The 26210-nt window shown below is 42.2% G+C and overlaps 1 protein-coding gene across 3 annotated transcripts in view; it reads right to left on the bottom strand.

The window, feature by feature from the left end:
• USP47 (ubiquitin specific peptidase 47) overlaps positions 1–26210 on the bottom strand; it is a 52524-nt gene that overhangs the window by 25213 nt on the left and 1101 nt on the right. For 2 of the 3 annotated variants that reach the window (XM_081013760.1, XM_081013759.1), the window contains exons 2-9: positions 19155–19214; positions 15493–15696; positions 14471–14584; positions 13356–13494; positions 12260–12356; positions 9987–10132; positions 2881–2960; positions 2176–2325 (exon numbers count right to left, since the gene is read on the bottom strand). In XM_081013760.1, coding sequence (XP_080869886.1) covers positions 2176–2325; positions 2881–2960; positions 9987–10132; positions 12260–12356; positions 13356–13494; positions 14471–14584; positions 15493–15696; positions 19155–19214 — 990 coding nt within the window. The remainder of the gene's footprint in view (positions 1–2175; positions 2326–2880; positions 2961–9986; positions 10133–12259; positions 12357–13355; positions 13495–14470; positions 14585–15492; positions 15697–19154; positions 19215–26210) is intronic. The other variant, XM_081013761.1, reaches the window with a different exon arrangement.

Genomic DNA, 26210 nt, shown 5'->3' on the forward strand with positions numbered 1-26210 from the left:
TCCTCCTTAGATTCCCTATTTTGGGTAGTGCCGCCTGTGGCAAGTCCCTCAGGAACTGACTAGCAAGATCTAAGAGTTTTACATTCCCTTCCACAAGCCCTATTAGCGCATGTGTTGATCCCATTATGTGATTGATATGACCTTTGAGCCCACTGCTTACTTATCTGTGGATCAATGGAGGATACTACCTTCAGAGAATTCCATTTAGAAACATGTGATTTTTTCCTTTCTCCAAAAGCAAGTATCCTCCATAGTTCCCAACTGCTAAAGACTAGACAGCTAAAATATTTTCTACCACCAAAATAACCAACTTTGCAATACAATTCAGGAAAAAATATAAGAGAGCTTGACTAAGTGGAGCATCAACAGAGTTTCCAACACAATAGCTTTAGAAGAACCTCAACATATGATAAACTTGATTCTCATGTGCACATATTCATGAAAGAAACAGATGTTGTTTCAACCAGACAGAATAAGAGTTGGTATCTATGCAACTTTCCAGTAGTTAATATTCATGCAAAATGCACATCCTGTGATAGTTAATTGACTTAATTTTTTATCTCCCACCTCAGAGAAAGCATTTAAGACAGTAGATCTTATTACAACATTTTTAAAAATACACTAGAGACAAGGGGAAAAGGTGCCTGTTAATTAAAAAGATGACTTAATGGTGAGCTTAATACCAATCAAAATAGGGAGGCATTCAGAATAGTTCTATTTACTAGATAATGTCACATTTATAAGCCCTTAAGTTACCCAACACTCTGCAGTAAAACTGCTGGTGGGTGTGGAGCGATTCTGTTCCCGGCCCCTATGTAGCTTGGCAACTCACACATAATCATGCTCCGTCCCGCCCTGCCCCCATGCCCTCTTCCAGGTCCAAAAGGACCCACACATTGGCAATCACACATCAATTGGACACACTTAAAATGGCTGCTGCCTGTATATACTAAATAGCATGATAAATTTAACAATACATGAAAATGGCTAAAACTAAACAAACAATTTTCAGCTGTTTGGTTCAGTTGTTCTGGGGTGGGCAGAAAGCATTTATGGTTCACTGGCCAAAGTGTTAAGAAAGAGGAAGAAGTTTTCCTTCTTGTTTCATCTCCAAGAATAGTGTTCCATCAGAGCAAGAAGGCAAAGCTTTCACAAATGTGCTCCCACCAAGGAGTGGGAGAGGAGCAGCTTCTCCTACACTAGCGCTATGCTAGGGAGCAAAAGCGCTGCCAAGTAAGCAGGCACTGCTTGTTTGCTCCTCCCACTGCTAAGTATGTGTGTGCAAACACTTTCATGTGGCCTTCAGAGTAGGGGATGGCAAACCCTTAATGTGGTCTTTGAACTGGAAAAGCTTAGTCAAACCAGTTGATTTTTATTATGTCCAGCATATTATTATACTTCTGTTCAAAACAAATGTATATGCAAATGTATATGCAAAATCTATTCATTTATATTATCAAATGTGATGGGGTCACCTGAATCACCTACCACACCATAAGGAAGGATTTTGTAGAATAAATACCTGAAGATATCCTACCTACTTGGCCTATTTTCTCATGACTCCTCTTATTGCTGTTCATGTTCTCTGCTTTGGATTATCCCCTCACAACATGCAAACACACCCACACACAGCACACATGGAAATCTAAATTAGAATTCCATACACATTCCCCTTGCATATATGACACCTCTCATTAGTTTAAGGAGAACTACACCAAAAATATGGCTCACGCCATCTCTTATTCCTCATTTCAAAAAGTTTTCCTTTCTGCAGTAAAACGAGAAACTCCTGTTACCACCACAAGCAGTTGCTCTATTTTTATTACAACTGTCAACAACATTAACACTTTTTAGATATTAATAAAACAAACACCTATCAACATACCAAAACAGAACTAACACTAATTCCCAAAAGCATTACAAAAAAGAGCATAATAATATTACGGTAACCATTAAATCACTTAGCTGAACTTCCCTCTTAAACATGCACCAGTAGGACTCATTGAAGGGTCAAAAAAACTTCTAGAACTTGCTAGCTGGTTTACTGCACAAAGACGGACAACCCAAGATGGAGTATCTAGGATGATACTTACCTTTCAAGAAAGTGATACCACTGTTGCATTATGTATGTAATGTGTGCATAGATGCATTAGCATTCAGGTGAGCAGTACACACCACGCTTGCAAAAGCCTGGTTGGAGCCATAGGGCCGAATGACCAACGGAATATCCAGGTATGTGTCAATCCTCCAACTCTCATAGCCGCATTCCAGACATCTTACATAGTCCTTCAGCTTGCCTTGATAGAGCTGATTTATGAGATCAGCCTGCAATTGAGAAAGAATTTAAATATTTCAGCAAAGCCAAAGGGAGACAAACAAGATATTATCTTGCTTTATACAATATTCATTCCTGTGGTATTTAAAGGTATTCATATTGAAATGCACAAGTAACACTTTACAGGGATAAGACAGAAGTTCACAGTGTGTGAAATCTGCCAATACCTTTTGTATCTGTCAAGTAAGAGTGTTCTTTTACTAAAAAGCAGAGCATACTCTCATTTCCATCTAATTTTATTACAATACACTGGTTATTCATCAAAACAGAAAATAAACCTACTCACAAAGCTCAGGGCAGGTAAAATGTTTCTTTCTCCAATTAGTCTTAATAGCATCTGATTTGGCTCAGAATTATTTCTTCTCTAGCTAAATCTAAGAGCATGACTTTCACCATACCATCTCAATGTCTTTGCCGAAGTTAGCATTTGAAATGTGGTCCAACGCAACATTATCTACTTAATCCATTCTAGCTAATATTTCTAGTTCAAGTAGCATGATATTCCCCTTTATTCCTTTTTTTTAAAGAAGAGCCAAAACTGTTACCTGTTCTGTTTGTTTCCATTTTTGTTCCAAAGCATCAAACATGACTCTACAGAGTTCCTGGACATCATGCTGCTGCCAGGCTGTTGGAAAATAAAAGTGACCTTATTGTGTCGGCTTAGGCAGACATCTACCTACAGAATGTTGTTAACCTGGTTTACACGCACACACACGCATACCCCACAATTAATTTGGGCAGAACCTTTTATGTAATATCAAGGCAGACCTAGATAGGTGGATTCCCTTCACAGTAAACTTATTCTGTTTAGGATTCTGCTAGCTTTGGGGTCAAAGGGTACTAGCAGACAAAGTCATACTCAGAGCAGACTCATTGAAAGCAGCCAACTTATTAGCTACAATCACGACTAACGTTAAGTGCACTGATTTTGTTGGGTCTACTTGGAGTACAGCTTAGCAGGATATTATCACTCAATTTCTCCCATGTGCAACACTAGGCTAAAAACTAACCATTCTTTCCAAGCATGTTCATAGTTTCAAAAAAACCACTGGACATTTACAACAGGAGTTTGGGGGTCCCTAAAACCTCTGGAGCAGACTCGAGATGCATGAGGGGCTGCACAAGAAAAGAAGGGCAGTTCTGCGGCACAAATGTCTCTTGCGCAAGTACAACAACAGTGTTTGATATAGACCTAACACTGCAGAACATACACTTTGGACTTTAACAATACTAAAAAGAGCTGTAAGTTCTGCTTCTAACACACCTTTTATTTTAGCCTCAATAATTTATTTTAGTTCATAGTTCAAAAATAGAGTTTCTAGGAGATAAAAAGCAATGAGGCACTGAACACATAAAGTTTACTTCTGTGAATTCATTGTAACAATTCAAAATTGCAAATAGGAATTCATGTTTGCATGGAACAAAAAATAAAAGAAATACAGTAGTCACCAATACCTCCTCTGCCTACTAGATAATGCAGATACTGCGTAAAATGAAACATTGTCCAGCCACCATCAGAATGGATACTGTCGGCAGAATGAATTCCTACCCCCCGCCCTGCCCCTGCAGCTCCTCTGCACCCATCAAAGCATATCTGGGGGGAATATGTCGGCTGCAGGGGGGGACGTGGAAGGGGAAGTCCACTCATACAATATTAGACTTCACCTACTGAAAACAAGGTAAATTTATCCAAGAATCATTTTAAAGTAGCTTGACTTTCTTCTGCTATCCCTGGAAGCATCTAGGTGATTACCATGGTCACCAAGATTCAGTCACCAAGATTCTGGACTAGATAATTCAGCATGTGTTCTTAAACAATGTTTGTAAAAACAGTACAAAAGCTTGCAATGCCTATATTTTTTAGAGCATTCTCCATTCCTGAGAAAGTTGAATCACTTTTAAAAAAAAAAATCCCGCACCTCAGAAGATTAATGTACTCTCTGGGATTCTTTCTATGGAACAAATCCACATTCAACACAGAATGTCAGTTTATATCTAGCCTGTCAGGGAACCGACATCGGAGCTAGAGGCGGAGGGGAGGCTCTCAAATGATGCTGGAGAAGGGCCCAGCAGGGAGAGAGGCAGCTCAGCAGATGGGGAAGCAAATCAGCACAACACCAGGGATAAAGGGGGGCAGATGGGGGAATCAGCGAGAGGGCTCCAGGACTCTTCACCGGACACCAGCGGGGAGAGCACGGGTCCTCCGCTACCCACGCCCTCCCTGCGCAGAAGGCTTCCGCGCAGGGAGAGTAGGAGGAGACTTGGCATCAAACAACTTTTATGTTGGAAAAGGTTTAAGAAACGCCCACTGACGGATTCTGCTAGCGACTGAGGCAGCCACGAAGTGAAGGGCTGTCCAGCCAGAAAGGTTTAAACAAGGCAACATAGCCAGGAGAGGCGGCAACTTACGCACGAGCAACCCATACTCATTACAGCAATCCGTCAGTCCCTGACGTCGCTCGTGCACGGCGACAGGCAGGCAGCATCATGAGCAAAACCGGAGAAACTGGCACCACGGAGGGAGCAACTGGAGTGCAAAATCTGGTGGAGAGGAACTGAGATTTGGAACAGCATGTGGCTCTTCTGACGGCGCGGCTGGACGAAAGGCGGGCTCAGGATGCTCAGGTCAGACCCACCCCCGTAGCAAGGAAGGTACCGGGACTGGTACACAAATTTGGAGGGAAACCCCAGGACTACAGTGCATTCCGAACGGAAATAGAGTACGCGTTGGAACTGCAACAGAATGATTTTGCAGACGATGGGGAGAGGGTTGCCTATATTGTCGGACATCTGCAGGATGGGGCCAGAGAATGGATCAGGCCCCTAATGGCAACGCAGAATGCCGCCTTGAAAGACCTGAGGAAATTCTTCCAGGCGATGGATGCAATGTATTCCAGTGATCTACAGCAAAGTGTGACTCGGCGGGAACTGATGAGCTGCAAACAGGGGAACCAGTCAGTTAGAGACTACTGGTCACGCTTTGCCATGTTAGTCCACCGGCTCGGGTGAGAATTGGACTCTGAACCCATTCAAATGCTGTTCGAGGAGGGGTTGTCCCCAACGGTGAAGGACGAACTTTCCCGCGCACCCCACCCGCAGTCGATGGATCAGCTGAACAAGGCTGTGCTTGCGATTGGTGTAAGGCAGGAAGCGCGGGCCCAGGAGAAGCGGGAAGGGAGAGAGCAACGTTACCATGACTACCGCATTCCTGAAATACCAAGGCAGCCTTCCCCGCCGGCGGAGCCAATGGAAATAGATGGGGCGCGCGCGCGGGAGGTTTCAAACTCCAGTGAAAGTCGCAAGAGGGAGGGAAAGGATGGGAAAACCACCAAGAAGTGTTTTCTCTGCCAGCGGCCAGGACATTTTGCCAGGGTCTGCCCGCAAAGAAAGGCCTGGCAAGGGATGGTGGGAGCTGCAGGGGGTGAGGAGGAGATGGTAAAGGGGCAGGAGCAGGGAAACGCCAACGCTTGGCTGCCACTCAGCGGGCACAGCAGCCAGGCCAGCAACCAATAGAAGTGCCCCAACCAGACCCCCCCAGGGCGGCTATAGCCATAGAAGTGGTGCTAGAACTCCCAAATGGGCACCCAGTCAAGGTGAAAGGGCTGTTGGATTCAGGCAGTTCCTGCAATTTCTTCAGCAAGGACTTTGCACTAGAGCACCAGCTCCACCTGCTGCCCCTGGATTTCCCCTTGCAAGTAACCACCATTGATGGCAGGGAGCTTCTGGGAGGGGAAGTGACGCACCAGACCCCACCAATGAGAATGAGGGTTTCCAGGCACACGGAGACCATCGCCTTTCACGTAGCCTCACTGGCAGGGCCCCCAATAATATTAGGGATGAGCTGGCTAGCACAACATGATCCAGTGGTGGCATGGCATCAGAGAACGGTCACCTTTGGGTCCGCTTACTGCTTGGAACACTGTCTGGGGGGGAAACCCAAGAATGACCATGGCCAGGGTGGCTGGGATAGCTGTGGAGCCGAAAGGGGAGGTGCCACCACAATATGCTGACCTGCAGGAGGTCTTCAGCGAGAAGGAGGCAGATAGACTACCCCCCATAGGCCCTTTGACTGCCAAATCAACTTGCTCCCTGGGGCGCAGCTACCGGTGGGTAAACTGTATGCCATGTCGGACAGGGAGATGAAGGAGTTGCGGGAATTTATTGACAAGAACCTGAAAAGAGGCTTCATAAGAGAATCAAAAGCGGTAGGGGGCAGTCCGGTGTTCTTTGTGGACAAAAAGGACACTAATCAACCCAGGCTCGTTGTGGACTATAGGGCCGTCAATTTGGTATTGGAACCAGTGACCTTCCCAATGCCCAGGATTGACGACATTTCAACACGGGTGAGGCAGGGGAAAATTTTTACCAAGCTTGATCTCAGGGGAGCATACAACTTGATTAGGATGAGGGAAGGGGATGAATGGAAGACCACAATGTTCACACCCCTGGGGGCCTTTGAGTACCTAGTTATGCCTTTTGGATTACAGTCGGGCTCCGCCTGTTTTCAAGCTTTCATGCACCACGTGTTGGGGTCCTTGCTGTACAAGAACTGTGTAGACTTCTTGGACGACGTCTTAATCTATTCGGACAATAAGGAGCAACATGTCAGAGACGTCAGGGAAGTGCTAAAACGACTGCAGAAGCACCAGTTGTGGGTCAAGCTGGAAAAATGTCAGTTTCACGCCAGAGAAGTCGAGTTTCTGGGGTACAAGTTGTCAGACAAAGGCTTAGCGATGGACCCAAGCAAGGTGCAGGCAGTGCTGGAGTGGAAGGCTCCCAAAACCCGGAAGGACGTGCAGAGGTTCCTAGGGTTCAGCAACTTCTACAGGAAGTTCATCAAGAACTTCGCCCACTTGACAGCACCCATCACAGATTGTCTCAGTAGCAAAAGGAAGTTCGTCTGGACAGAGGAGGCCCAGCAATCCTTTGAAAAACTGAAGAAGGCGTTCGCATCGGAAGAGCAGCTCCTGCACGTGGATCTGGAGAAACCCATGAGGCTAGAGACCGACGCGTCCGACAGAGCCATTAGGGCGGTTCTTTTGCAGCCAGGGAGGGGCAGGCAGGAATGGAAACCGTGTGCCTTTTTCTCGAGAAAGCTGAACAAGTCGGAGCAAAACTATACTGTGTATGACCGTGAACTGCTTGCGATCTATGCAGTGTTTCGTCAATGGCGACATCTACTAATAGGGGCGCAGCACAAGATCCAGGTTTGTACAGATCACAAGAACTTGGAATATTGGAGGACCGCACGAGTGCTCAACCAGAGATAGATTCGATGGGCACAGGAGTTCTCCAAGTTTTCCTTCGAAATCCGATACGTGCCAGGAGAGGAAAACGTGAGAGCAGACGCTCTCTCCCAGAAGCCGGAGTACATGGAAGGAGAGGGGCCCCCGGAGATACGACACGTGATCCCCGAGGACCGATGGGTGTGTGGTGGAACCTTGGTGGGGAAACGAGAACTGGCTGGACTCACTAGAAACGACGTGTTCGCACAAACTAAAATCTGGGAACTCCGAGACGGAAGAGAAACCCAAGGAGGGTTTGAGGAGAAGGAAGGGGTGCTGTACTATAAGGGGGCGCTGTATGTACCGGGGGAGACCCTACGGGGGAAGGTACTCAAACAACTCCACGACAACCCCACAGCTGGACACTTTGGACAGCACAAAACCATGATGCTCGTCACCAGGCAGTTCTGGTGGCCCAGGGTGAGGGAGGATGTACGGGAATATGTACGGGGGTGCGACCGCTGCCAAAGGGCAAAGGGGGAGCGGGCTGCCCCCGCAGGATTACTGGAACCCTTACCCACGCCGGGGAGACCTTGGGAGGTGGTGTCCATTGATTTTATGACCGATTTGCCCAAGTCCCGGGGGAAGACAGCGGTCATGGTAGTGGTCGATCTACTAACAAAAATGTGCCATTTTATAGCTTGCTCACATGCGGTCACGGCAGAGGAAACAGCCAGGTTGTTTGTAGATCACATCTTCAGGTTGCATGGGGCTCCTTCGAGGGTTATCTCCGACCGCAGGAAACAATTTACTTCCCGTTTCTGGAGGAAGCTCATGAGCTTGCTGCAGGTCGAAGTGAGCTTCTCAACGGCGAGACACCCGGAAACCAACGGGCAAGCAGAAAGAGCGAACAGTATACTCCAGCAATACCTACGCTGCTACGTCAGCGAGAGGCAGAACGATTGGGTAGAGAAACTAGCGCTGGCTGAATTTGCGTACAATAACGCTGAACATGTGTCCACGGGAATGAGCCCGTTCATGGCCAATTATGGGTGCCACCCCAGGGCCTTCCCGGGGAGTGGGGAGGAAGGTTGGAGCGTACCGGCGGCAGAGCAGTTTGTGGAAGAAATGGAAGCCCTGCACCAGCAACTTAAGATGAACTTGGAGCGGGCCAAGGAAATTTACAAGAGGCAGGCAGACAAGCGCCGTAGGGAAGGGGAGACCATACGGGTGGGAGATCGGGTGTGGTTGTCAACCCAAGGGTTACCTTTTAAGGGGGGGTGCAAGAAGTTGCAGCCCAGGCAGCTGGGACCGTTTGAGGTAACACAGCAGGTAAACCCCGTGGCATTCAAGCTCAAATTGCCTGACAGCATGAAGATACACCCGGTGTTCCATAGGTCCCTACTCTCACCGTACAGGGAAGGACGGGGATTCCCGGGGCGAGAGGGAGAAGTCACCACACACCCGCAGGTAGAAGAGAGGGAGCACCACAACTTGGCCACGGAAATACTTGATTCAAGGTGGCGAGGACGCCAGGTGGAGTACTTGGTGGCTTGGGAGGGTCGGAAAACACGTGGGTTCCCGCGGAAGCAATCACTGACGGGTATCTGGTGGAGGAATTCCACCGCCTGTTCCCGGACAAACCCAAACCACTAGCGAGATTCTGGGAGGAGCAATTTGGAACCACAGACGATGAAGAGGATTTTGTGGGTTTTTCTGCCTCTGAAGGGGAGGGAGAAGAGGCTTCGGGGGAAGAAGAATCAGACTGGGAGGCCCACCCCGCGGGAAGGGATCAGAGCGGGTGGGAAGCGGGTTTTGAATCCTCAGAGGATGGCGACAGCTCCTTCCGGGGGTTCCCCGCATCGTCGGCCGAAGAAAGGGACGAAGTTGGGTCAACAGGTTGGGCCGGGGGTGGAGGGGGTCCTGGGGGGGAGGTGGATGTCAGGGAACTGACATCGGAGCTAGAGGCGGAGGGGAGGCTCTCAAATGATGCTGGAGAAGGGCCCAGCAGGAGAAGGGAGAGAGGCAGCTCAGCAGATGGGGAAGCAAATCAGCGCAACACCAGGGATAAAGGGGGGCAGATGGGGGAATCAGCGAGAGGGCTCCAGGACTCTTCACCGGACACCAGCGGGGAGAGCACGGGTCCTCCGCTACCCACGCCCTCCCTGTGCAGAAGGCTTCCGCGCAGGGAGAGTAGGAGGAGACTTGGCGTCAAACAACTTTTATGTTGGAAAAGGTTTAAGAAATGCCCACTGACGGATTCTGCTAGCGACTGAGGCAGCCACGAAGTGAAGGGCTGTCCAGCCAGAAAGGTTTAAACAAGGCAACATAGCCAGGAGAGGTGGCAACTTACGCACGAGCAACCCATACTCATTACATAGCCTAACAATTACACTAAATTTAACAAAGCAATTTGTCTTAATTACCCTCACTACTATCCCATCCAAAGCTTCGTGTAACATCTGTTGTTTCAATTGCTCTCTTTTTGCTGGTCTGTAATAAAACAAATAGCCTTTGAAGCTGGTAAGGGATGCTGGTCACTGGATCTTCTTCAGATTCTTCAAATTCCCATCTATTAACAAAAAGGAGGGGTCTTAGTAGGATCAGGCAATTAAGTTACAACACATTTAAAAGAGATGCCTTCTTAATGTACACTTTTAGATAGAGATCTTCCTTGGATGACAAGCTGATGTAAAATTGCTGTTCAAGGTGCAAATATGGAAAACCCGAAATCCTAATTCATATGCTTAGCATAGTCTAATATAGAACATAAAAACAACTTTTAAGAAAACATGCGCAACAGTTCTTCAGCATTTAATGTTTTCATCAGACCACTTTCTATAAAGAAGCATTATGAAACATTGCACACTTTTTTTATAAAACAGTTGTTTTCCAAAAACAGTGGTACCTCGGTTTTCTAATATAATCCATTCTGGAAGACCGTTTAAATTCAGAAACGTTCGAAAACCGAAAACTCAATACGGAAAACTCAATATGGAAGCCACATGGCATGTTTAACTTCCGAGGCGTGTTTGAAATCCAAAGCATTTACTTCTGGGTTTACAGCATTTGAAAACTGAAATGTTCATCAAAGAAGAGATTTGAAAACCAAGATACCACTGTATACCCATTTGAAAATGAAATTAATAAAATCACAAAATGTGAACTCTCATGAATTCTTGCAAATACTGTTATAGGATTGGGGAAACGGAGTCCCATCAGTGAGTGGAATCCTGACCTCTGCAGTCATAGAACCTTAGGCCATTTTGAGAGGTAAGCAAAGCCTCCCACCTGTCACTCACCTGACATCAAGGGCAAGGCTTAAGTCAGCCTACAGAGGAAGATCCTTTGCATTGCCAGCTTCAATCAAAGCCAGAATGCAAGGAGTTATTTATGCTTATCGCCAAATGTGGGGAAGTTGGCTGTGATTTGGGGGTGAATGGCCTAGCAGGCCAAATTGGGACGTGCCAAGTTTATTTAATGTTGCAGGTCAGAGGCTCCCTACCCCTGGCCTAGAATTTACAGAGACACACTGAACCATACAGTGGGTAAAGGTTTATACATTGCTCCTTAACTACTGTATTCCGAACTTAAAAATGGAAAGCGTAATGCTGGTGGTCAACAAAAGAGGTTTAAAGACTGTCTCAAGGCAAATCTTAAAAAATGTAGTATAAACACTGACAACTGGGGAACACTGGCCTGTGAGTGCTCCAGTTGGAGAACAGCCTTTACCAAAGGTGTCATGGACTTTGACAAACTCGAACTCAGGACGCAAGGGAGAGATGTGCTAAGAGGAAGGCATGCTTGGCAAAACCACACCATGATCAACTCCTACCCAGAAACCAATGTCCCCACTGTGGAAGGACGTGTGGATCCAGAACTGGCCTCCACAGTCACTTACGGAATCATTGTTAAAACCATGTTTATGGAAGACAATCTTACTTGGCTACGAGTGATCGCCAAAGAAGAAGAAGACGATTTTTTATCTACACTATGAAACATGGTATTAGCTACAAATCACTTTTTCTACTACTAGTACTATGAACAAGCTCTCAAGTGCTTGAGCACAGAAAAATGAGCATTCTGCATCCTGTGCGCCTCCCTGCTTAAACAAAAATCTCATGACATCTCTTGGAACATCAAATTTGATTTTATCCAAGGTTTATTACCAGAGAATAATGCTCCTTCTAAGATTCTATTGTTATTTCTGATAACTCCAACTTTTAAAACTGCAGGTCTATTCTGAAAGTATGTTCCAATACTAATGGCCAATTGTCTAAAAAAAGTTCTTGCTCCTACTGTGTTGCAGAGGGAGCTAGTCATGACACCTCAAATAGAAGAAGTTATTATAGGAGCATGAATGTACTCTAACCCTGTTACATTATGTGCTCTCATGGGGGGGAAATCAGAAAGAGCCCACTACTGTTTTACCTAGAAGGAGGATTTCAAGTATAGGTTAAGTATAATTAAAGTTTAATAATTTCTTAGAATGATTTTCAGAAAAATACATGCTTTGGGAGGGGAAAATCTTGTCCAACACACACACACTGTTGATTTTTTTTCTTAATACTCATTTTCGGAACTGGCAAAAGTAATGCTGCATGAAAACTATCACAAAAACTTACATTTCAGAAAACTGCAACATTAGAACATCTCTGAAACCTATGACATTAAAATATTTTTGATAACATGCACTTACCTATATAATGCATTTCTAAATTCAGGAGTCATGAAAAGGGTTTGCAGAAGGCTGTTCAAATAGCAAGTCATTGCTTGATTTACTAAACCTACATAGCCTTTAAAAAAAAAGGGGGGGGGGGAGACATGGTTAGCAGCCAGGCTAGCACCCAAAAGTAATAGAGTAACATTTCTTGTTCAACAGGTTAACAGTTATTCTAATAATTTCAATGAAATTTGGAACAGACATTGCTTTTCCTATTGCGACCATTGTAAGTCTACCACTAATCCAAAGGCCCGCTAGACTATCAGAATGCAAGAATAGTTTCCTTGAAATTTATGAACTGGGGAAAGTAATAACGGGCATGGGTTTAGATTCTAAGTAGCTGTGAACAGAATAGTCCTCCTATTCATGGAAGGCCCCAAGATCCAGTAGAAGCTTCACACTGAAGGGAGGGGGTAGGAAGGCAATTTTCAGAAATCCCCCTCCCCATTGCAGCACTATTCTATATCTCAAACACCCAGAGGCTTCCCAAACCTCCACAGCAGCAATTTATAAGGTACAGAGGGTTGTAGAACAAATCTCTGTATTAGTGGAGGGGTGAACAGAATCAAGAGTTTCTATGCTAGGATTGATTGAAAGAGGCAGGCAGAAAAAAGTATATTAACTGTGAATGGGGGTTGGGAAAAACAGTGCTGAATTTTTGGAGAGCAGTCTGAGTTCTCTAGCCATATGGAATACTTGCAAAGGTCAAAGTAGTGTTTAACATGTAAAATAAAAGGAACATGCCTGGAGACCTGTGGAACCATCTGCACTCAATACATTATATAGCCCAGGTATCAAATTGTACTATGGGAAAAAACTTGGAAGCAAATAATAGAAACAGGAATCAGCTCACACCCTGGGCAGTGGGTTCACTGCCACCACTTCCTACTCACTCATACCATGCTTGGGAGTAGTTTTACCAACAACAGTTCCCTAGGACTTTTCCCTTTGCACCAAACCGCACACAAAAGTGAGGTGTATGGCTATATTCTGCCCTGCCAATATATAACTTGTTTTAACAGACCATTGAAGCCTTACTATACAGTGGAAGAGAAATAATAAACCACCTTACCCGTTTCTGATTTACTCAGAATTGATGTATAAGAATAGTTCTGACCAACATAATCATTTGAACAACCAGCTGAACCTTCTCGTGGAAGAGGGCCTATAAACCTATCTGGATTACGGTCATCTGCTCCACTGGCCTCATCCTAAAAGATAAGATACGTTAACTAGCACATTTGCAAAGGATGCAGTTAATACAAATCCATCCACACAAAGTTATCCTATTTAAGGAAGTCTAGAGACTAAGTGCACATGTCAACAGTCCCATCCACAAGTACTACACAAAGCAGTCTCTCCAAGAGAGAATGAGTAATGGGAGTGAGGAGGGGAGGGAGCCTAAACAGAGTTCCTATGATGTTCCCACCTAGTAAGTCCCAAACCCAGATTGCTAGTTGAGCAATAATGCACAGGATCAATTTCTCCCAGGTACTAGGTGTAGGTACTCCTTCTCCGTGCTCCAAAAAATTTGCCTTTGATGCTCCAATCTGAGGTTGATCAGTATTCAAAGCTATTTTCAGCACTCAAATTGCACTGGCCTGATCAGAATTATGAGGTACAATTATGGGAAGACAAAGTGCACTATTGTGTTTGAAGTCTTAGCATGCATTTCCTCTTAAGTGCATGCCTGAAAGCTAAAGTGGTCTTCTTTCTTAAAAGGCCTTACTGGTTTGGGAAGGGCAGTGGGGATGACTGGAACTGGTTTACTTGTGTTACCAGCAAGAGAGTCAACACGTTTGCTCTCTCTGAGTGGAAAAATGTCTTAGTTTCTGTTTACTAGAATATACAGATTCACAAAGCCTTTTGTGACAGAACAACTCTTTGGTTGCATGCAGAGAACCTATATGCCTTGCCAAACAGAGCCTTCCACAGAATCATAGAATTGTAGAGTTTTTCCACTAACATTTCTCCATCTTCTCCACTCCTATTTATATAGTCAGTGCTATCTCATTTTATAATACTCTTCAGCACAAGATTCTGAACCTATACTAGGCAATGACACATACAGTACTGGTACCAGTAAAAATAAAAATTATAGCAAAAACCAAGCTTTCTTAAAAGTGATTCATAAAGAAAATGCAGGTACATAATAGGTACTTGTTTTATAATTTTAAATTCTCTTACCAATACTATCTGAGGTTGTTCTCCATCTTTATCTGTCAGATGCAGAAAGTTCTTCTTCCCAGGTTCAAAACCAGCATCAACAACAGATTTATCACTTGATTGATCCAATGATGTCTACAACAAAGCAAAGGAATTGTTTGCTAAATAGATCTGGCTACTATTTATTTTGAAAATTTAAATTAATAGGTGAACAAGTGGGGGGGAAATGATAGAACCACAGGCCTAATGTGAAATATCAGTATGACCTGGAATATCCCTGGTCATCAGCACGCTCTCGCTGCATTTAGCTCTAATAGAAACCAAAATTTCTCAAGATTCTACTGAGAGCACAGGGACCATACAAGTGCTTCAAATTACAGAATGCACCTGCATGACACCCCACCCATAATGGCAATTTATTAAACTTCCAACATTAGTAGCCTCTACAGCATAACTAGAAATTAAATACAAAGTACAGTGGACCTGCATTAGAAGTGCTGTACAGTTTGCTAACAATAAGATACAGAAACAGAATGAATAAAATAGAGGCCAGGGATTTCACACATCCAGGTCTTAATTTCTGTTTTATGTTTTAAATGTTGCTTCATTTCATGCACTCCTTCTCTTTCTGTGTCGGTGGGGGAAGGGCTGATCTGGAGAAGGGAAGAAATGGCCAAACTCCAAATGTGACCACAGGGCTAAAAAAAAGGTGGTGATCACTGTTATACATATTCTAGGATTCATGCTGTTCAAATTAAGAAAAAACTTCAGTATTTAAAAATTCATTTAAATAAACTGATAAAAAGAAATTCAAGCAGCATGACACATATGTAAACAATATAAAGAGAAGGCATATTTTTAAAAAATGAATAAAAATAAACAGACCCAATCCTGTGCAGGGGAGGAAGAGGGTAGTTCTGTTGTGGAAGCTGCCTCTGAATGGCTTCTTTAGGTGAATCCCACCCACTGCCTCCAACATTTATACAAGTATTCCCCAAAATGTCTACATTTCTACTCTGTTAAGGAAGATAGCGTGTTTTTACCGTATCAGCAACGCTGCCTCCATTTCCCCATATTAAATCAAATGTTCCATTAATATAGCCCACTTTAGTGGCCACATCCTCAAACAGTCTTTTTACTGGAGTGGAAGCTGGCAAGTTCAAAGTGATGCGCTCATTAACGGTCTTAGAATTAGTTGTATCTTGGATTATACAAAGCACTCTAGGTTCATCAGCGGCACTTTCGATCTGTAATGAAGAAGAAAACAGATTTTTAAAACTGACCATCCAACCTCTGCTTAAACATAGCCAACTTCTTCGTAAAATGAAGTGAAATATTTTATTATCTCATGGATCAAAATAATGAGCATATGATTTTCTTTAAGACTGCACCATCTTAACAGCATTAGAGGCAATCATCTTGGGGGGGGGGGATTTCACCACTCTAAACCATGTTGATCTAGGGTTGTCTATTGCTTCTTCCCCATCTCACATTTCCCACTACATTTTGTTTAACGATAACCTTAGTTTGCTTGTATGTGTACATAGTTCACATAGTAAATTAATGCTTATCCTTCAAAGTAGAATCAGAAGTTATGCTAAGTGCCAAACAAGAAGCACAGAAGGGTGCTATATGGAGGAAGGAAAAAGAAATGGTACAAGAGTGAGCACTTATTTACAGTCATCCATAACTATTGTTTGGAGCAGAAATAGTCAACATGGTAGTAAACATGCTATCTTTCATCCCTGATTACTGGCCACAATGGGTGGGCCTCATACCTCTGTTCTCTTTCCATTAGACTATTTAAGTTAATAGTTAATTTTTTATTGATGGTCCAACTGCATGTTTATTTGAAGGCAAACAATAAACTTAAATTGGTTTGTAAGAGATTAGCAAAACACTCCCCAAGTTAATTCCATACTTGATCCTGTTCCCACACTTTCCCCCCTCTCATTAGCTTTACATGGTCAACTGAATTATGTACAGCAGTGTTACATACAAGACTGTCATGCTAGATTAAACCAATGGCCAAGCACAGAATTCTAATGGCAGGACTTACATTATACAGTAATCAGAGGCAAGCTATGTATGGGGCAGAGGGAGAAAAAGGTTGTGTTCTTGCTGCGATGACCAGCTACTGTCAGATACACTTATCTATCAATGCTTTGTTAAAACATTATGTTACACAGTACTGCATTGTCTGACAATAATAAATCCCACTGATAAACTACAATTTTTCTAGATAATTACATCTGTCTGTCTTAATCCAGAGTTTGGGAACCTGTGCCCTCAGGTGTTGCTGAATTCCAAAATCCATCAACACCAGCCAGAAAGGTCAGAGGCCTGGAATGATGGTAGCTATAGCCCAGAAACATCTACAGGGCCACAGATTTCTGATTCCTGCCAAACTGCTAGCTAGTTTTAATATCAAACTCTCAGATGCTGAAAATGAAAATAGTGCCATCTATTATCTCCCTCAATTCCCCCCTCAAAACCCATTTCAACAAAGCCTGTACATTGCAGCCAAGCCTGTCATCTAAATACAGTTTGTTAGTGTGATAGTACACTGTTTGGTCATGAAGTCTACTTGGGAATGCAAAAACAGGGGCTTGCCAAACTTGATGAGCTGTGTTGGTTTCGTAAATCACTATTTGTGCAAACCAGACCTAATCCTAACCTCGAGCTACACCCAAAGACCTAATCCTATTCTACAACTACACAGTATTTACAACTGTATTTTAGATTGCCAACTCCTTTTGACCAATAACTCATCCTTTTTATTTATTTACAACACTTTATAATGTGTTATATACACTGTTGGTGCTGTATATACAAACAGTATATTTACTCTCCATACAGCTGGTCATTTAACAAGCCTCCATCATGCTGCCACCGCGGTCATCTTTTTGCAAGCATTTTTCAGAAGATAACTTATCCTTCAGATCCTTGCAGCTGCAATTTTTACATCTTCTCTAGCTCTGCTATATGCTTTTACAAGTAAAGCAATCAGAACTGATTGTAATATTTTAAATGAGGGTTAAAGTACCTCCAGCTCACGCTCCAATCCTGGCCTGTCAAGGTTTTCCCTTAAGGAAGATCTCCAAAGCACTCAAACTCAGCACTAAGCAGCATTTTCTTTTATCCCTGTCAAGGCAAGTAGAGGAGAAACAGCCACTTTGCCAGGCCTATGCTCAGGGCTTCCTAGAATACCAAACATGGGGGTGACCCTGATGGTGTAGTTCTCAAGTGGGAACCCCATGCAAAGGATTTTGACAGATGGGTGGGACAACACAAGCCAATCATGTAACATTTTAATATCATTGTTTTATTGGCAGGTGAGTGGCCCTATTTACATTTACACCAAGGTCAATGCTAAGCATGATTAGCTTGAAAACCCTGGCTAAAAGCTAGGGACCAGAACCAAGAACTAGACCAGAATGGTTTTATTATATATTTCAAGATATGATAATAGTTGTTCTATTTACACTCCTCCCTCCATACCAAACACGCCACCAGATACACACAAAAAAGTTCAGAGTGGGAAGGTACAGAAGAAGGGACCCACCTACAGAAGAAGGGACCCACCCACCCACTCACAAATATCCAAATAAAGGGGGCAAGCCTTTATTCTTCCATGCAAGCCAGCAAAAATATTATTAGGAGAAATGAAAAGCAAAGCTAGAAAAGAGGCACTACTTTACTGCTAGAGTCAAGTCATTTTTGAGAAGCAATTCATTAACCATTTGCAGCTTGTTTGTTTGTTTGTAAACCACAGTGTGTCTCAGCAAAATACTGAAGGGGAGGGGTGAAAATAAGCCAAATCTCCCCTCCTGCAACTGTGTGAAACAACTTCTTTGCAGTTTGGGCTGTTTGCTTACTTGTGCAAATTGTACAACAACTGAAAGGTTCTCTCTTCTCAGCACATCAAGAGCCTCCCTGAACAGTGTTTAGAATGATCATTTTTTTACCAAAGCCCCTTTCCTTCAACCATTAAGAAGTACTAAAATTATAAATCACACCACCCCATATTATGCATACTGAAATGTTTCATGCTATTATTTTTATTTATTAAATTTGTATACTGCCCTATACTCATAGATCTCTGTTTGTTGGCTCTTATCCAGTCTATTATTGAGGCATGACAATGTTATGCTCTTAAAAACATATCTACTATTTTCTCACTACACATCCAATAAAACACACTCGTGTCATTTTCTCTGGAAAAATGCTTCCCAATAGCCAACATTTTGATAGAATCAAACATGCATTCAGCAAAAAGACAGACGTGTATGTGCTCACTATAAACAAAACAATCCACATGAACACTAAAAAGGTCATGTAAGCAGCAAAGCAAACACTCCTGCCTTAATGAGAAGCAGATACAAAGCTCATAAGACATACTCACTACTTTATTTTCAGTTATGTGCCATACAACTCTTCTAAAAAACATCTAGCACATTATTTTATTTTGGAGCTCTTAACACCATGCTTTTTAATTCTTGTGAATGTTACACAAAAAAAGCAACCAAGCTTACCATTTTGTACAACACACACAGCCAAATACCAAAGCTTCCTTGTAAGAATAAAGCTCAAAGTACACTCACAAAGCATTTTCCTAACTCATGCAGATGTTAACAAGTACTAGTCTCATGCTGTTACTACCCAGTTAAGCAATCGGTTTTAAATGTTTACTGCGGCTAACTACCTGCGAAAATTTCTTCTTCATTTCATCAAAGATACTTTGTCTGCATCTCCAAAGCATATCCTATGGTACATAAACACAAAATAGTAAGATTATAGCACCCGGAAGTGGAGAAGAATCTTCAAATGTTTACTCAGAATATCTATACAGCTTTGAAAGTTACTTGCAAAAAGAAAAACCATTTTCCTCTAAAATAATGAACACTTGGAAAACTGAGCCTAAAAGAATGTGGAAATCCTAGTTCACAGTCTGTCTGGTTGAGATCTCAAAGTTTTAGAACATGGATAGGGAACCTTTGACCCACCAGATGCTGCTGGACTTATTCCCATCTGTCCTAGTCAGCCTGACCAATGGTCATGAATGACAGGAGTTGGGAGTCCAAGAATATCGATTCTAGAGGGTCACAGGTTCCCCATCAATGTTTTAGATTAACCTAATGCAGAGGGCAACTAAATCTATTACAAACCCAAGCACATGCATCTTGAGGCCTTTCCCCTTCCAATGGCCACAAGAGAAAGGTGCACCATTCCCATATTGTTGTGAAACTTTCAGCAATGTCCAGAATTTAATTCCTAATGGGGAAATAATTATTATTATTATTATTATTATTATTAATACTGCACCCATCTGGATGGGTTTCTCCAGTCACTCTGGGCGGCTTACAACATATCTAAAAACATTAATCCTTAAAAGCTTCCCTAAACAGGGCTGCCTTCAGATGTCTTCTAAGTCAGATAGTTGTTTATTTCCTTGACATCTGAAGTGAGGGCATTCCACAGGGAGGGTGCCACTACCAAGAAGCCCTTCTGCCTGGTTCCCTGTAACTTTGCTTCTTGCAGTGAGGGAACCAGAAAACCCTTGGAGGAGAACCTCAGTGTCTGGGCTGAGCAATGGGGGTGGCGAGGCCATTTAAGGCTTTAAAGGTCAGCACCAACACTTTGAATTGTGCTCAGAAATGCACTTGGAGCCAGTGAAGATCCTTTAGAACCAATGTTATATGGTTCCGGTGGCCACTCCCAGTCACCAGTCTAGCTGCCGCATTGTGGATTAGTTGTAGTTTCAGAGTCACCTTCAAAGGTAGCCTAAGTAGAGCACACTGCAGTAGTTCAAGCAGGAGATACCAGGGCACACACCACTCTGGTGAGACAGTGTGCATACCAGATGGAGCTGGTAAACAGTTGTCCTGGACACAGAATTGACCTACACCTCCATGGACAGCTGTGAATCTGAAATGACTCCTATGTTGCGCACCTGGTATTTCAGTGGCATAGTTACCCTGTTCAAGATCAGGGAGTGCCCACCCCGTCCCCCCAAAACAGTACTTCTGTCTTGTCAGGATTCAACCTCAATCTGTTAGCCGCCACCCATCCTCCAACTGCCTCCACACACACACACAGGACCTTCACTGCCCTCACTGGTTCTGATTTGAAGGAGACGTAGAGCTGGATATCATCTGTACAAGTACTGTAAAAAGTTACTGGCCAGAAATTGTTTCTATGTTGCACCTCACTAAACAGTTCTAAAACTCAATCAACCTAAGCAAAGCCATCACCAAATAATAACCACAGAAATGCCAAAAAATCTGAAAACTTTTTGCCCTTCAATTACTGCAGTATCCCTGTTAATTTTGGCATGCAGTTGACTCTCTTCATTTTAAAGAGATCCTGCAATTCAAAATAACCCATTAATAACCATGGTAGGAATATCTCATTCTATGGTCAACAAATGAGCACACAATTTACTGGAAATGTGACTTGAACAAATTTGTGGAGGATGTGGTCCTAGTGATATGAAAACAAATACTGTGGCTATATACAGTGGTGCCTCGCAAGACGAAATTCATCCGTTCCGCGAGTCTCTTCGTCTTGCGGTTTTTTCGTCTTGCGAAACACGGCTATTAGCGGCTTAGCGGCTATTAACGGCTTAGCGGCTTTAAGAAAAAGGAAACAAACATGCAAGAACTCGCAAGACATTTCGTCTTGCGAAGCAAGCCCATAGGGAAATTCGTCTTGCGGAACGACTCAAAAAACGGAAAACTCTTTCGTCTAGCGAGTTTTTCGTCTTGCGAGGCATTCGTCTTGCGGGGCACCACTGTAATGTGATATTATGACTGTGTATGTGTATGATCCCAAAATGTATGATCTCTGCAACATGTCAACAAAATCCATGGCTATGATGCAACCTAGATGTGTCAAATATTGTTGATTTGGCATGCATTTTTTTAAAAGGAAAGCTATTAGAAAAAGAGAAGAACAATATCCATTTCCCATGTATGCCTACTACAAGGGACAGCCAAGATGATGCCCTCCAGGTGCTATGGACTACAATTTCCTTCAGCTCCAGCCAAAAGTAAAGGAAGACAGGAGTTGTAGTCCAGCAACACTGAGATGGCATCATGTTGGATGTCTGCATTGATTCAGAAATGGAGAATGATTATTGCAACAGAGCACTTGCATATCACATCCCAAAGTTTTGCAATTTCCAATTTTAAATAACATTTCTATTGATGCATATCCAGTCAGAGAATCTGTAAGATCTGTTTATGACAACTGCAATATCATCATTTTAAATTTTAAAATGAACATAAGATTGAGTAGTAAAACATAATCCTTGTCTATTTAGTTTCTGCAAATGGAGCTCACAGCAGTCTGCCTTGAAAATCAAAATTTCCATAACACACAGTTCAGCAGACATGACTAAACATAAATCCAAAGACTACTATTTGCCTCAGTTTGATTAGTCATTTCTCCTCCAGGCCTGGATCTAGTTTTCTGCCAGTTCAAACCACAGCTGTTATTATTTACATTGTATACAATCTGTATGTATTTTATTCAGCAGAGGGACCACAGATCACCAGCAGAGTGTATGCTTTGCAACCAGATGGTTCCAAGTTCATCTCCTGGAGTGTTCAGTTAAAAAGATTTCACACAGAAGTGCTGAAAAAGACTTCTACCTAAAACTATGTAGAGTAACTGCCACACATAGCAAAGTGTATGGGACTGGATGGGCTAGTTGTATTATATAACACTGTTTTTTACAGAGTAATATTTTGAAGTAGTGCAATCCAGCTGCTCAGTCCCAGACCCCTGCCTCAGAGAATTCGGGAGGAACTGCTGCCTGATATAGGAAATGCTGCCTGAATAATTCTGCTTTCATACTCTGTGAAATTTCTCAAGATTCACATGTAATTTTACCTTAAGAATATTTTGTAAGCTGTTTTGAGGTCAGAAAAAAGTATTATAAATTAATTAATTAAAAATTACAATTAAAATATTGCCTTCATTGACCCAGGTGCTAGCAAACAACCTTTACTTTTCACCTCTGAACCTAATCAAGCCCTACAGCTTTAATTTTAGCCAACCGTAATAATCTCTAATCAAGGTACTGAATACAGTTCCAATGATCCTGGTTTTCCAGACCAATACTTGTATTCTAAGTTGTTGCTGATTTTGTTGCCTGGCCTTAAATAAATTTGCTAAAACTGCTTCAAAAAGGTACTAACCTCAACTGAATAATAGCATCAAGCATATTTATGCAACCCAGCTACAAAAAAAATCAATTTGTACTATGTGTCCTCAGTGACTGGCTGAAAAGTTCTACAACTGATTTACTTTTGCATGTTTGAGCCTACAATTAATATATTACACTACATAACTATATTGTACATATATCTGTAGTATGGGTATAAATGCAAAAGTTCTTTTTGGCTTTGCACTCTAGCACTGCCAAAAACATATCAACTGTCCCTCTAATTTCATGTGATGTTTTCCCCAGTGTTCCAGCACCTCAAGAATATGTTAAAAATTTAAAAGAAACAACAATTTGATTTGATTCACCCTGTGGAGCAGTAGCTGCTCAAAGTTTAACATATGTACTCTGAACTACTGCTCAGGGATTGATTAATTGCAAATTAATTATTAAAACAACACATTCTTTAATTTTCAGAAACTGTTTTAGGTTGCTTCCAGCATGGTCCAACAATGTGATATTCACCTATGCATGTTAGTAGCTAGCTTTTTTGGCAAAAGTATTCATATTACAAGTTTATCAAGTCTTTTAATGTATTTCACATTATGTACCAAATCACTGCAATTATGCACTAGAAACAGAACCTTTACAAGTAATTATTTGGATGATGATGATGATTATTATTTTATTTATACCCCACTCATCCGGCTGGGTTTCCCCAGCAACTCAGGGCAGCTTCCAGCAGAATATAAAAACACATGCTATTCATTAAGTTGTCTTGCACATAAAAATATGCAAATGAAAAGTGTCCCACCTTCAGATACTAAACTGAAGCAAAGAGTTGGTGGATTATCACGATGCATTTCTGTACATCCCAGTTGGCATAAATTTCACTAAAATATTTAATGGGAGATCCTTAAGTTCAGGATTTTATCAGTTTTTACCGTAACACAGCGGTACCTCCGGTTGCGGATGGGATCTGCTCCGGAGCTCCAGTCAGATCCTGAGGTTTCTGCAACTGGAGGGACCGCTTCTGTGCATATGTGCGGTATAGTAGAGTGTTCCTGCAAATGCGCGCGCAGCGAAACACTTCCGGGTTTGCCGCTTTCACAACCTGAAGTTTATGTTATCCGAGTGTAACAAAAGCCGAGGTGCTACTGTATACTTAAGTTATGAACATTCCTACAAAAATGTGATGTAGCAGTTTGGGGAGTGTATTTCATAAATGGGGAAATGATTTATGGTTACAAAATCATGCAATATAGATAGATATATACAAACACAATGTTTCTGTTAACTCTGGAAAAATATATGGGGTTGACAAGAAAAAGTAACTCCTCTACACATACAGACACAAACCATTTTTCTACTCTGAAAAGTATCAATGTCTGAAGAGTACAGATTAGAGATATAAAATGCAATGCTTTCTAGTGCTCTAATCGAAAGGTAGTACAGTGTAATAATTAAAGTAGAAAATAAAATGCTACTGGGGGGGGTATTGTACGGTGCACACATCAGAATTCTGATGGATTTTCAGAGGCATCCCACACCACCCTTGACTTTCTTGAAGAAAAAGTTAAGTGTTTCCAACCTTTACATGCATATTTATACCATCAAGACTGCAACTAACTAGAACATAAATACCACTGAACTCAGATGTACTTTCTTGTTAGTAAACATGCTAAGAATTACATTGAACTAGATTTAAGAATGCAGCTCCTTTTAATCATTTGGTGTGTACTAGTCTGTGTTTATGTCCAAAAAACACTACAAAATATGTTTCATGATTATATTTTAAGAAGAAACAAAAAAGAATTATACACAATCTACAGATGTAGTTAAGTGATTTCTTTAAAACGTGAGGTTAGAAGAAACAAGAACCCTTTTTCATCCTATTAAGTACAAAATTCAATATATCCAAAAAGGAGAGGACTGAAATCCTGTTCAGCTCTAGAAGATAAAAATAAGCTTCTGAGGCATTTGAATAATATCTACAGAGGAACAATGATCAGAGCCAGACTCTGCCATTAATCATTCCAGTCTGTGCTAGTTATCTACAATTACTGCCAAAGGCCTTCTGCTATTAGCCTTTGCTTCTTGGCTGTCACATGATGTTGCACCATTATTGTTCACATTACTATATAATTCAGAACTATATGGGTATGTCATACATGCCATAAATGTGGAAATTATACACTATTTAAAAAAAACAAATACACTGAGCTACAATTTTTATGTGTGACAATGTCACATACATACCTCCCATTTCATCTATATTATTTTGTACAACTTACCATGTTAGTGGTTAGGGCTGAAGAAACTCACAGCCCTAACTGTGGGTAGGGAAACCCACTATACTGTGACTTCAAAATACAAGGTAAGTTGTACTAAATATTTTTTTGTGGGGGGAGCAAAGCAAACAAAGTACTGTACTGTTTTCAGATGCATTTTTGGGTCATGCGTGTGACCTCTTCTCTATGAACTTGTGTAATTGCAATGATGCATCCAAACACCTGTTCCCATGTAGAAAGGCAAATTATTTTTAATATTTTACTGAATGAGTTTAGGGTCAGGATTCCAGTATGGTAATTTAATATTATATGCCATCTTACTCCCCTGCAACTGAAAAGATTTGACTTGGAAGAAAAGATTATATTCGCTTCAAAAAGATCCTCTAGGAGTTCCAACAATCTCAAGGCTATTTCTCATGTTACAAAGCTGAAAGGTAACAGTCTAGTCTAAAGCCAACACTGGAGTTTGGCATTCTTACATGAAAAGCAATAATGTGTAAATAATCCAGAAACAGTTCAGTTCAGTATTCAAGTCCTTCAGTGTTAGAAACTCAGATATATAAGCTAGCTGCCAAGTGGCCAAAACGGAATTCCTAGTTGCCATTTGGGGGACAGAAGTTCATACTGGAAAACTGAATAAAAATTGGTTCCTGAAATTCATTCTGACTGTGCAGATAAAATATAACAGATAGAATTCTATGGGATGTGTTGCTAGTGTGTGAAAACAGGCAAGATCTAAGGATTCCCAGGCATTCACCTCCAGGTGGTAGGGATGTCAGGTGCTATCCCAGCACCTGGGTATCTTCACGTGGTCACAAGTGGCTGACAGCCGGGTGCAAAATATGCCTGTTGCCTGGCCAATATTGAACGCTGCTATAGATAGATACATCTACTTGGAAGAGCATTGCTTCAGCCTAAGTCATAGGGCAAACCATCCTGTACACAATGAAAGCTCCTTTCCTTCCCACCAAAATATTATAGAACACTTCTCTATCACTTCCCCAATCCAACATTTCATAAAGGAAGAGCTACCAGTCTCTTTCTCAGTCTTCACAACCTTTGTAAAAAAACATGGTTCCAATCACAACCAGAAGAATATTCCTTGCATTTGGAAGTCTGGTTCTATTTTCTTTTATTAAACTCTAACACTAGTGGTTTTCAAACTGTACTCAAGAGAACCCTTATCAGTAGCTCTTCAGTGACAAGATCAATCATGGTGGATGGGTTTCCCTGGAAAACAGGTTGTCTACCACTATTTTTCTTTTACGAAGTACCAGAGTAGGGGGAACAGCATGTTCTA

The sequence above is a fragment of the Podarcis pityusensis genome, assembly GCF_964106645.2.
Source record: "Podarcis pityusensis genome assembly, chromosome: 1".
NCBI classification, from domain to species: domain Eukaryota; kingdom Metazoa; phylum Chordata; class Lepidosauria; order Squamata; family Lacertidae; genus Podarcis; species Podarcis pityusensis.